The sequence below is a fragment of the Chelonia mydas genome, chromosome 10 (genome assembly GCF_015237465.2).
Source record: "Chelonia mydas isolate rCheMyd1 chromosome 10, rCheMyd1.pri.v2, whole genome shotgun sequence".
In the NCBI taxonomy this organism is placed as follows: domain Eukaryota; kingdom Metazoa; phylum Chordata; order Testudines; family Cheloniidae; genus Chelonia; species Chelonia mydas.
Genome location: NC_051250.2, coordinates 20,806,518 through 20,820,027, shown reverse-complemented (window position 1 = coordinate 20,820,027; position 13,510 = coordinate 20,806,518). Strand labels below are relative to the sequence as shown.

Here is a 13,510-nt window from a genome sequence, read left to right as displayed (position 1 = left end):
TCAAAAGAATCATCCTCTTTCTAAATATCCAGTGTCCCGAATGGAAACAGCGGCTAAACACATAATTCTTTTCAGTACATTGAAACTCCTTTATAATCACCACTATATGGAGTCCAAAACTTTGGCCTTTATAACACTGGCCACTTACTACAGTATAACTAAATATATCCTTCACATAAGCGCTGCCAATTCACTTGCACTTACACATTCCTGTAGTTTTATAATAAAAAATTACAATAAAAAAATTAAAATTGGAAAATAACCCATAACTCTCCCAACTCAATTAAAATGTAGACAATTTATACAAACAATTCTCACCTTAGAAAAAAATCCATAATGTAGAGGTGGCTTCCCTTTTTAGCCACCTACAGCTGGGGGAATCTGCAGGTTCCCATCAATGCACTAGGAAGGCGGTTGACTACTTCAGGGTGAGTTATTACTATGGATGCAGGAACTGAGATTTTGCCGATCTGTAGGACAGTGGGTAACACTAACATAACCATTTGTTTCACTATGCTGTCAGACTGAGATTTAGGAATAATAGTGGGAAACATATTCCAGAGATGAGGAGCATAGCTTCAAAGACGCTTGACTCACACTGCATCTACATTATGATCTTGACAAGTTAAATAAATTACCAACTCCTAACGTAGTAATCAATGGGAAAAATAAGGCAAAAGAAGATTGATCCACTATGCTGCTCTCTTAAGAATTACGAAAGTGTAAAAGAAATTAACAAAAACATATAACACAAGATTTTAAAACAAGGTTTAATATTTTCCTGAATTCCAAATGTCTACATATTTTAAATAGTTAGAATTATCCACTAATTAATTTTCTTTAATATTTCCTGTTAAACCCCTTGAATGCTATGTTATTTGGTGAATACTTGCTGTTCACTGTCAATGCACTATTTGGTGGTAATGCAAGTTGATGAAGGAAAATGTGGGAAGCTGTTTTGGCTTTAATCCAAAATAAGGCACATTACTAGAAGAGAAATATGGACAATAACAACCATTAAAGGTCAAAGAAAACTTAAGCAGTGAGCATTTAGCATGTCTGGATTCAGATATGCACAGGACAAAATCTGTCCTTCTCCAGATCCTCCAAGATGGATACTCAGAAAAGGAAGAATGGCAAACCAAGTAAGTTACAATCCATTGGGCTGCAGAGACATGGAAACATTTTGCACTTATTCTGAAGGATTTTAGCTTTTTGTTGGATTCCTAATCTTGGCAAGTAGCAGAGCTAACTGCAGGCTGCTTAGAAAATCCTTTTTCTTTAGTAAAAAGTCATCTAAAGACTTAAGCACACTCTTTTTCAATGTCAGAGTTCATGCAAGGTATTTCATTTTGATAGAGTTCTTCTTTCCGAAACAGCTTCAGTATGGTTTGGCAGCATCAGCAAAGTGGCATTTCAAGAGATCAGAAAGAGCAAATGAATAATCGCTCAAATTAAACCACTCTTGAATAATACTTTGCTTTTAAAAATTAATCTTTAATACATTTGAAAAAAAATTCTATGAAAAGTACATAGTGGCTATGAAACTATTCCCTGCCTTCTTGCATCATGGAACAATACAAGAAGGATGACTTCAAGGAACTTGTGATGGCAATTTTCAGTCTCAGTCTGAGGTGTTCCTGAAGGTTGTAATTTAAAAGTACTACTACTATAGTAGCCATCAGCTGATGCAGTAATTTTGTACCACTTCATCTGCTTTACATATGTAGTAACTTGTGATTAGACCTATGAACCATACTCAAGTTTCAGATTTATTTGCTTGCAAAAACATATTTTAAAAGGTTGCTCGTTTCTTTAACATTAGCACTGGGTAATGCCGTACTGTTACAGGTTGGTGATGGCGCTGCCAAATTTTCTAGTTTTTCATAACTCCACCATAAACATTTCAGACTGCTAAAATATTTGACGTAGAAAACTGACTTCTGCCCATTTCAATAAATATTTTTTCATAAAGGATTTCACTCTGTACCCTACATATTCACTTGACAGAATGTAATAGCTTCTAAAGCACCAGTTAATTCTGTTGAGTGGCTTAATCCCATTTTGTCTAAGTATGTATTTTCATGACTGATTATAATGGCACAAAAGTAATGATGATTTATCAGTTATATAATAAACATATTTAAAATTGTTTATATAACTATGATAAACCTGACAGGAATATCATGCTAATGTCTGCACACATTCCAGATTTCATTTCCATTTCCTTATGTAACATGAAAAGCAAAGAAAATGATATACAAAGGGGCAGATCCTCAGCTTGTGTAAATTGTCAGATGGGCCTATGGTATCTTGCATCAGTTGAGGATTGGCACCAAAACGTCTAAGGTACCTTTAAAAAACGAACTCAGATCCTGGTTCTGCAAACATTGAGTTAAACATGGTACCTAAAATTGATAAATCTAAGAAATACAATGAGGTTAATAAAGATCTGCTGTGTTGTACTTATATAGCGTAGTATATAAGGTACTGTCTGTTAAATGCCCAGTGTGAAGATTTCTGAAATACCCAGAAATGAGCAATGAAATAAGAAGTTGTGCATTTCTTGGCTTTTGTCTGTAACCTAGATTCTTGACCATATTTTAACATATGGGGGTGAATGGGATTGCACCTAATTGCTTTACCACTATGCACCTTCCCTGCTTGAAAACCTTATCATAGGAAGGAGGTGCCTCTCCTTTTATTCAGCGAAGACCAAACAGTATATACTCCTGGGGGAATTCTGCACCACTGTGCAATGCAGAATTTTGCAGAAATTAATGTTGTGCATGCAGAATTTCCTTTTTCCCCTCACAGAAATGAACTTTAGAGATGTTGACTGCCACTAGGGGCCACTGGACCCAGCAGAGCCCAGCTCGCAAATAGAAGATGAGGCTGGGGGGAGGAAACTGGAGGGTTACCAGCAGCTGCAGTTCCCAGCTTGCCCTGAAGGAAGGAGGCAGTGGCATACAGGAAACTCTGTGCAAGCCTGGGACCCAGCATCCCTCTGGATCCCTGGCCTCTAGGGAGTAGGGGCTGTGAGTGTCTGGGCTGAGGGGGGCCGTGGCTGGGCTCTAGGGGGTTGGAGGTGTGAGTGTCTGGGCTGGCAGGGGCACGGCTGGGTTCTGGGAGGAAAGGGGTGTGAGTGTCTGGCACTCTGGCCCCCTGGCTGGGCTCTGGGGGGTATGGGGTATGAGTGTCTGGCTGGGCTCTGGGGGCAGACGGGGTGTGAGTGTCTGGCCCCCCAGCAGGGCTAAGAGTGCGGAGGGGGCTGAGACACAGGAACTGGGTTGTTACAGGGGTTTCTTTAACTCTCTACTCCTGAGGAAATTGTGTGACTTGCTGACAGGTATTTTGAAAGGAATTACCAAAATAATTGAAACTGGTGTGATTATATAGTGTAATTTTGACAAATAACATTTGCAGAATTTTAAAATCTTGTGTGCAGAATTTTTAATTTTTTGGAACAGAATTCCCCCAGGAGTTAGCATAGAATTGGTATATGGAATGCAGGGATAGATGCAGTGGCTACACCATACACTCCCAGCTTTCCATCAAACCTTTGAAAGCTCACATGTGCTCCATGCAGTTAAGGCTCCTTTTGTCCCAGACAGGAGTGTAAATTCCCTTTGGGAGCTGGTGTATTTTTGAGTGGATGTCGATGGGGGGTGGGGGGAATTAGGTGCTTCTGTAAAGCTCTGTACTTTCCCCTCTCAATGGTGCAGGGCAAGTGGTTTCTTAGGAAGCTATGCATCCAGATTATAATAGGAGGCCAGGCTTCACCGTACATAGTAGCTTCACCATAAATTGGAGCTTTTCCTCTCTCTTGATACCTGGTATCCACAGAAGGGGGAAATCACACCTAGCCTCCGCCACTACCCCAAAGAGTGGTATTTATGAGAAATGCCATTATTTATCTGGGTTCTCTGACCCTCCACCCCCCATGCATTTTACCAGCAGATGGTATGATATGGCTTCAAAACAATTGTACAATATGATCCAAGCAAAACCTATTTTCTTGGTCAAAGATGATCAAACTGTCAGCTCTATATAGTTGTAGAAAGACATATGAAAGACAAATTAGCTGGTGATTTAAATATACTTAAAACACATCAAGAAGTAAATCCATACTACTTTTGCAGTAGAAAGCACATTGTAGATAGACAACACAGAAAGAAATTGTCCACTGTAGCCTGCTATTCTGAATTATGCTATTTTCTTTCACAAACACCTTGAATTTGAACACGCACAGAAAGAGAGAGAGAGAGAGAGAGAGAGAAACCTGCCCAGCAGAAAGGGAAACTTAATCTGTGCAGGAGAAAGAGCTTTCTTAGGGGGTCGTCCAAGACTGTGGAACAAGCTTGCACGGGATCTAAAAGCCGCCTGAAGCCTTGCCACATTCCATACCAAGTGTGAAGTGCACTTTTTTGACATTGCTTTCAATAATACAAGCACATAGCACAGCTACTATAAAATAAAATACATAATATGTATTAAAAATAAAATAAAAGAATAAAACAATCCTCCCCTAATTATCTCTTTGGAGAGAGAAAAAGAGAGGAAGGGAGGGAACGAGACACGTGTGACAAATGCCAGTTACTTACTCTTTACTACATTTCTGGAAGATGGTCAGATATTATGGTTGTATGATTGGTATAAATACCTACACAGAACATTTTCTTTTTGGACTTTACAGTCTTATTAAACATCCTATAAGTCTTACTATAAACTTGGCTACTTTTGTATTCTCTGTCAAGTATACTGAAACAGTGAATAGGTCATAATCTGAGAACTGAATGAAAATGCCTTTTTAAATAAGAGACAGAGATATGAAATAAATGGCAGCCAACCACCAAAACTAATCCCAAATAAATGCAATAATTTAACTTTAGTTCAGTTGAAAATGCCATTTTGACACTCTAAAGTCCTTGATGTAATCTAATTCAATAATAAGGCATTATAAGGAATATTTTCTGATTTACAAGAACCCATGTCCTAGCTCATTTGATCATAATCCTCTCATTCACTCGCATGGCAAAACAGTGATAAAATATAATACAACTTACGCAAATTATTTGCAGGTGGCCTTGTCTCCATGTTTTCATAATGTTGCACATGAACTACAATGTTTAGGTCTCTTTCCATGTGATCTGTTGTGCAAGGACCCTGAGGTCGCATAACATCAGCAAGAGCCCTGAAGAATAAAAATTAAACTCAATTAGAATAAATCTGCAAAATCTATAATGCAGTTGCAATGTACTCTGGTCCTTTTAGTTCTTGATATTGTACATTACAACGTATATACTGTAGAGTCACAGTTTAATAGGGGCCCAATCCAGCTCCCATTGATGTCAAAGAGAGTTTTGTCACTGACTTCAGTAGGAGCAGAATTGGCACTAGGTGTATGCCATATAAGTAGCTGATCCATTACTGTGCCATAGAAAATAATTGGTCCCCCTGCAAAAGCCCTGGCCTTAGGCAAAGGAATGATATGGCATCTGTTATTAATGTCTTCAGGGTTCAGTGCAAGTATTTTCAGTTCTGTACCTCACTGATCATTGTTTGCCTCCTTTGTCACCAGATTTGGACCGTTTTAATCCATTTTTAAAGAGAATGGATATTTTTACTAGGCACTATGCCCAGTTTAGTTTGTTTTTGTGTAAAATTACATACAGTATCCTAGATACTGCATCTGGTTTATAAATTAATAAATACATTCACTAATGAAAGTCGAGGCAAATGCAGTACAGTTCTTCCACTGAACCAGTGTGACAGGAGTTATTTTCCTAGTTGCTATGTGCTATATTGAAATATCGAACAGTAGCTCCATATAAATGTGTGGGTTACAGATAGACAGAGAAATCTTGAGCTGGATTTTGCTCTTTGGTGCACATAAGATAGACAATAAGATGTTCCCTCGTGTTTGTGGACATTTTTATTCTATTAGAATGTGAGGTACAATTCTGATTGTGTTACAACCTGATGATACTGTAAAAAGTTAGAAGAAGGTAACCAAAATTATTTAAGGTACTGAAGCAACACTTCAATATGAAGCAATACTTATACAGCAAGAGTAGCAGAGCTGTCTTACGTAGCTGAGAAAAAGGCCACTAGCAGAGATCTCATAGGTGTATGTACAATATGATCCTGAAAGAAAAGGATTTTATTACAAACCACAGTTTGAAAACAAGTTATGGACTGAAGCTGGGAGACCACTCATATCTAATTAATGTATGCAGAATTTGTTTATACAAAACAAATTGTTTGTCAGCATTATAGATTTAATTCAAGAGGCAGCTGGACACATTTTTGGAAAAGGAAGAAATGCAAATGACAGGTCTCACCTTCATTCTGGGAGTTAAAATGGTGTAATCTCATAATGCATGGATTAGTATTTCCCCAGTCTAGGAGACCAGGCTTTTAGAGATGGCCTTTTTGTTGCCTTTAATGTTACTGTAAATATTATTCATTATATACTCTAAATAACATCCCACATGCTACCAGATTAACTGTTCCCTGTGTTTGAAAATACCAATGAAGTCTTCACCATTTCAAAGGGGGTTCAAGGAGTTAGGTATCCAACTCCTATTATTTTAAACTGCTTTTAAAATCCAAACCTTAGAAAATCTGGGCACATTTAGATTGTCTAATACTAATTCAAAAATATGTGCCTGTTTGCTAATTACTGAATAATCAACCAGGCATTAAGAATGCCAAAGGCCAGGACAAAAGAAAGAAACCTCTTTATCTGCAGGATGTCTTTTGTTTTGTTTTGTTTTTTAACAAAACGTTACCTCAATTTATATTGTAATATTCAAGTAAAGGGCCTGATCTTTCAAGGAGCTGAACATCTCATGCAAGATGCTGCACACTCTTATCTGTCATTTACATCAGTGAAAATTAAGAATGCTCAGCACCTCATAGAACCCAAGAAAAAAGATACATATATAGGAGATCAAACATAGATGACATATTATTGTCTTAATTAATATTACAGATTAAGAGTCACATTCTACCCTTTTGAGGATTTGCTCATGTAATTTTAAATGGTAGTGGATGTTTATGTATCACAACGACCACATAAAGTACTTGGTTTAGGGTGCTTGTTTTTCTGAAATGCTATGTCGACACAACAGGCTGTTTCATAGGGCTTCTCCCTCCATGCATTTGGCTAACCTGAGTAAATATGACCATGTCTTTACTCTTTACCCATATATAGTTTTTCACTTGCTGACTTTGCTTCTGTATTGTATCTCCATCAAGTACAATAAAGAATGGTAGAATGGTACTATCTTATAAATATCTGAAGAAGGTGTCATTAAAGGTCTCACTGGGAAATGAAATAAATAAGAGAGTTATATTGGCACTATACATATGCCTCACATTTAATGAATTTAAGAAAATGCATTCTACGGGATGAGATGATAATCTTCAAATCAGAGACGTTTGTCTGTTCCCTACACTGATAATGATGGAAATCACACATATATGGAGCAATGTCTTCCACCTATCAGATCAGCCCAAAGCTATTTAAGAGTGTCACAAATCTTCAGGATATCTCTTATTGTAAGATTTTGCTCTCTGGATCTGTAATGCTGTTTTAAGAAGTTATAAAGCATATCTAGTCAGGCAACTCCCTTATGGCTACAAGCTTGAAGAGGCTCATACAGATGTGACTTCATGAAATGTTAGTTGTTGTTGTTTTGCTTCCAAAAGTGGGTCAGAATCAATCTGGGAAATAATTTCACACAAAGGATTTCAGTATTTTGGCAATCCAGACTATTTTGTCCCCAAGCACACTCCTTTTGGAAAATCAGCGCATTCTGGAGGGTGGGAAAATTCAGGTGGGTTCATAAGATATTCAGGAGGCTGCTTTCAAACTATCATAAACATATAAGTTATAACAAAACCAGGAGCTATACAGTGCAGATCTGATTGCAGACTTTGGCCTTTAGGCCCTTTACTGCTCTTGATTTATGTGCACATCTCCCATGTGAAAGGGGGGCAGTATGTGATACTGTGTTTTTATTTACAGAAAAATCCAACTGCATCTTAGGGCAACAACTTGGGGAGACAGACCTCTCTCCACTGCTACCCAGATTCCCCATCTCACCTGGCAACATAACTCCTTCAGAAGGGGGGATACCCTACCATAAGTCTTCCCACCACCACCACCACATCTACCTCCACCTTACTTCCTCTCATAGGAGATAGAAGATTCAGAGGGAGAATTAATGCTCTCTTGGACACTATATTCCTTTCTTGGACACTAGTTCTCTTTCTTTGCCTATGGATAAAGGAAACACTTTAATTCTCTTAACTTTGAACAAATTTACCTAAAGAAGACCAAGAGGTAGCATTAGGAATTAGGAATGCACAATACTTTAGAATCCTATGGGAAGCATACCATGTAAGAGCCATCCTTCTCCCCCCCCCATCCCCTTATCTTCTTCCACCTTCACCCAACACCACAATCTAAAGAGAGTACTATATTAAAATATAACAAGGATCACACTTTGCCTTGTTTGTCTAAATTACAGGAACTACAAAGCATCCCTAAAAAGGTATGAATTAGTTTGATGGTTTTCACTGAATAAGTTTGCTTATCTTGTCAATGTTTTTTCTGCATTTTAACTGACAAAAGATCTATAAAACTTCAAAAATGGCCATTTAATGTCAAAACAATGTCTTCATATAACAGCAAGCAGAGTGCAGTGTATGGTAAAAGAAACCATACCTGATAATTCTAATGGCTAGATTGTGACACCCTTGTTCACATAAGTACCTTACTTTGCTAGCCGATCTATGGACTGTCTGCATAAAAAAGTACTCCTCAAGATGAGTAAGAATGACACAGTCTAGCCCTAAATTAGACAACATTCTTATTCCCTACATGCATATACAAAATTTCAGATTAAAAGCAGCTTTCAGCAATGTAATGTGATTAAAAGTAAAGCTTTGCATGTTTTGGTCATTAGTAATAAAATAGGCACACCAGTATATTGTGTATTGTATTTCTGATAAGTAATGCCACTCTTTCTTTAAGTGACTTTGTTTATAAAGTTAAAAGGATTAAAGTGTTTCAGGTATCCATTAGCTAGTTAAGGAAGCTAAAGCAATAGTGTCCCTCCTTGTTAGCTATACTCTCAGCCTGGCCTGGAAGATGAGACACTGTCAAATGAGGGAATAAAAAAACAAATCAGTTTCTGTGTGATTCTCACTACCAGCCAAAATGGATTAACACAGCAAGCAGTGGAAACCAAGCAAACTACTTTAATGAAAAATAGTGGGGTAAAATCTTTAACCAGGATTTCTAACATCAAGTCCATCATTTCAACATGGCCTAACTAACTCACTCATGACCAGGGCTTTATAATTTATGTTTTCAAAAATGACATTGAATGTAGGCAGAGCATAGGAAGCCATGTTCATTTCTTATAGACCTCATGGGGATTGGTGCCATATAAGAAGGCAGATATCTATATAGGATATAGAGTGTCTTACTTACTGGTACTATGAAATGTTTTTTAGCAAGTACTTATGTTTACATTGTAAAACTTTGTGCAGAGCTCTGCCCCCCTTTTTCTCCCCCAGAACCCTGAAACAAGCCAGGATATGGTGCTTTGGTAAAATAGGTTGAGGACAAGGAGATTGCCATTCATCCCTTAGGCAGTCTCTGAAAATCTCAGCTACTGTGTGAAAAATTAAATTAAGCATCCAAATTCCCTAGATGGTTTCAAAAATCCCACCCTGTATGTTTGTGATGAGAACTTTTGAAAAAGTTGTAGCGATTTCCTAACAGCTGTGGAATATCCATTGTGTGTACTGAGTGGGCGTCTGTTTTTCCATTATCATCCTGACTCTTGTAGGTTCCTACAACCTCTGAAATAATCCTATCTTAAGAGATCGATGAATAAAAAAGTACATGAGTTTGAACAATATTAACTAATCAGGGCAAAAGCTATCCTTTCTGAGCCCCGCTTCAGCAATCTAATCTATATAGGTGCAGGTCTGAAGGGGCTTAGAATGATATTCCATCCCCTATAATTCTGTATCCATAGTCTTAGGGATAGAAATATCATTTCAGAACCCTTCATACCTGTATCTGACAGAGAGAAAATAGATAAATCCTTTTAGAGATTTTTTAAACCAAATATTTCTACTACTGGAAATGTGACTGACTGATCTAACCAGAGCCGAACAGAGATGGATGCACTGTTTTCACCGTCTCTCTGTCATGTGTTTGGTTGTTTGGTTTTTTTTGCAAATGAAGTGTCTAAACTCACCTGCTGTTTTACCTGCATGTAAACACTACATAAATGGATTGAGGCAGATGGGAATAAAGCTATTTTACCAAAGCTTTGGCTTACAGATCCAGAATAGGGTTTATAATTTTTTTCAGGATTCATGTATTCTTTTTATCAATTTCGTGGGTCAGGATTCTCAAAATGTCTTACTATTTATACCCTGCTTAACAAAAAGACAGTCTCTCCAAAATTACCACAGACACACAGTGTTGAGTTGACTAAAAATTCTATGGTCTGCTTTGTTCCTCAGTAGTAAAAATGAATCCGTATCAGCCAGGATATAAATAGCAAATAATTGCTAGTGAACTGGTGATGCATTTGCAGCACTATTTTTGGTGGCTTCCCTGTTCATTTCAGGGGAGGCAGTTAATCACAAAGCAATACAGAAACTTGGACAAGTAATAAGGCTCCAGGTGTTGTCGATCTCATGAACTATCTTTCCAAGGGTGACTCCTGAGCCAAGCTTTAAAGCTCTGACTGTGAATTACTCCATTTCTATCAACCACCAGTCAGGGAGATAGAAAACCTTCTGCCATGCTGCATGTCTAGTAGAACCTGTCCTTGCAACTGTATTTCATTTCCAAAGTTGACCAAGATGCTGGAATCAATTTAGACTCTTTAATGGAGCTATTTGCCTTTTTTTAAAAATCTGCAACTGTCTTTCCCCATCTGTTTTGCTTTCCTGTGTCTGGGATTAGCATAATGAATCAGACAGACTGAAAACTGGACAAATATGTTATCCCTTGATTCTGAGTGCTGTGACAATCTGGGTGCTGGAGTATGATGTTAGAGCAATTGGGCTGTGCCCTGAGCTGCCCACCAGCAGGCAGCCAGTCCCTGGAGCAGGCAAGTACACAGGATGCCTCACTCTAGGTAGGGGAGGTTCTCTTTGATGTAACCCAGCCATTGCATGGTGGACGCACCGAGTGTAACACACACAGGACAAAGACTTTTACATTCCATATTTGGTTACAGTTTGCCTCTCTAGCAACTGCGGAGAAAAGGCTTGATATGCAGGCAGCTGGGTTACATTAAACGTTAGAACCCTTCCACAATAGGGCCCTTTTGGTCTCTCCCTCTCTACCCCCCAACCTCATTTTCAGGACAAAGAGCTGGGGTGGGGGTGGGGGAGGGAAAGTCCTGTCAACACCATTTTGCAGTGGGAGAGTGAGGGAGAGAGGGATGGGATTTGTTTACATCCTTCTGTTGAGAAGTAAAAACCTTGTCAGGGGCTTGACGGGGGGACCCAGCAGCCCTCCTTGAGGCTGATTCAGACCCCGCATTTGTGCCTGGACTTGGGCTTTTTTGTTCTGAGACAATATTTCCAAGAACAGTTGTTGGCTCTTGTAGGGGAGGGAGGCGAGCACTGCAGCTTACAAGCGGGGTAGTGGCTTGGCAGCCTCAGCAGTGCTGCCTGGTGCTCCTGGCCGTGTGAGTCAGAAGCCGGGTCTGGGGCGCAGCCCTGCTCTCCAAAGTTGGTCTGTCTAGCCTGGCCCTGCCGCAAAGCCTGGCTGGCGGGAGTCGTTTGCGTAGCAGGAACACATGGGCGCCGGTATGGTCTCCGGATGGGGGGAGGGGCCCCTGGCGCCGAGCCTTACCTGGACATGTGCTCCCGCTGCGGTCTGTGCGCCTTCTCCAGCCCCAGCTTGGTGAAGATCCCCACCAGCACCATGACCGCCACCACCCCGCAGATGATGTAGACGATGAGGTTGGTTTTATCCCTGGTGGGGTCGTGCAGGGGGTCGTCGATGCGGGCAGGGGGCTTCCCCGTGTTCATCCACACCGGCGTCTCGTAGTTCGTGCAGGTGTTTTGATCCAGCCGGGTCTTCTTGAACTTGCAGCAGAACCTGAAGCCACAAGTGCCGCAGCAGAAGACGAACTCCCCCGAGCTGCAGTTGAACGGCGGGTCCCACTGGCCCATCACGTCGAAGTAGCCCCGGCAGAAGTCCGGGGTCGGGGGCGGCTCCGAGGCGTCTCCGTGCTCCCCAAAGCTGGAGTGGTTCCCCCCGGAGAGTACCACGATGCTGCCCAGGTGCTGCCCGGCTTTCTCCTGCGCCCGGCACACCAGCGTGAGCAGGTCCGCCACCAAGCAGCCGAGGGCCAGCCGGAGGAAGCCCTGCATCCTGCCTCCCAGCCCGGCCGCTGCGATGCCGCCGCCGCCGCCGCTCGAGCTGCTGGCTGCTGCGCTGCGCCAGGGGCCGAACATACAGGGGCTCGGGCGGGGGGCCACGCGCTCGCTCAGCCCGCTCGCGCCTGCAGCAGCCTGGTCCGTGCGGGCAGCAGGGGCAGGAGCGGGGCGCCGAGCCGCCCCCTGCCTGGCGGGCTCCCCAGCCCCGGCAGCTCCCAGCGAGCCGAGCGAAGTGAGCGGCACTTGTGGAATCGAGAGTGGAGCGTGCGGGAGAAGAGGAGCGAGGAGGGGGAGGAGGGGGAGGAGGAGGAGTGGAGCGGGGTGGAGGGGGCAGGGGGAGTGAGGGGGCAGAGATGAGAGGAGGGCTGGGGGGGAAGGAGCGGTGGGGCTGGGGCGAGCAGGAGGGGTGAGGTGCGGGCTCTGCAGAGCAGGGGAGAAGCGGGCGCCGGGAGAAGCTCCTCGCGCAGCCTTGTGAAATCTGCAGGCGCCAGGGATCCCCCCTTCCCGCGCCCTGTGAGAAAGCCCGGCCCGTCCTACGAGAAAACTCTCTCCCTCAGAAGAGGAGCCCATGGAGCCCCACCTGAGACGAGGGGCCGGTGCATCCTGACAGCGCCCGCGAGAGAGCGCGGCGGGGCGCACGGGCTCCCTGCAGCATCCAGCTGACGGGCAAGCGCTGTCACCAAGGGGAAAATCCGATTTGGTGGGCAGTGTGGGTATGAGCGAAGGAGATGCGGATTTGGAAAGCGAAATCCCTCTAGCGAGGCGCCTACATGAGCCCCAGCGATGCCTCCGAGGCTGACAGTACCAACAAGCACACCCCACTGCAGCTGTAGCTGGCCACTGCTCCCTGTCCTTCGGTTATATAACACGGTCCTTTGCGAGGAGGGTGTTTCCCACACGAGCCAAGGTGCAATAGCTGCTCCTTCCCCTCCCTTCCGAAGCCCTGACCTGTACATTGCGGCCTCTTTCTCCCCAGCCCATCCCCACCCCCAGCTGCAGCAACGGGCCCGTTGTGAGTGAGGAGCTGCCCGCCACCTGGGGAGAGAGCGTTCCAATGGGGATGAAAGGGACAATC

At 42.4% G+C, this 13,510-nt stretch overlaps 1 protein-coding gene across 2 annotated transcripts in view; it reads right to left on the bottom strand.

The window, feature by feature from the left end:
• The window catches only part of SHISA9 (shisa family member 9), a 240,197-nt gene extending 227,023 nt beyond the window's left edge, over positions 1–13,174 (bottom strand). Inside the window, exons 1-2 of one of the 2 annotated variants that reach the window (XM_007058154.4) lie at positions 11,906–13,174; positions 5,067–5,194 (exon numbers count right to left, since the gene is read on the bottom strand). In XM_007058154.4, the coding sequence (XP_007058216.3) occupies positions 5,067–5,194; positions 11,906–13,005 (1,228 nt within the window). In that variant the 5' untranslated portion in view covers positions 13,006–13,174. The remainder of the gene's footprint in view (positions 1–5,066; positions 5,195–11,905) is intronic. The other variant, XM_037911481.2, reaches the window with a different exon arrangement.
• Positions 13,175–13,510: the final 336 nt, after the last annotated feature.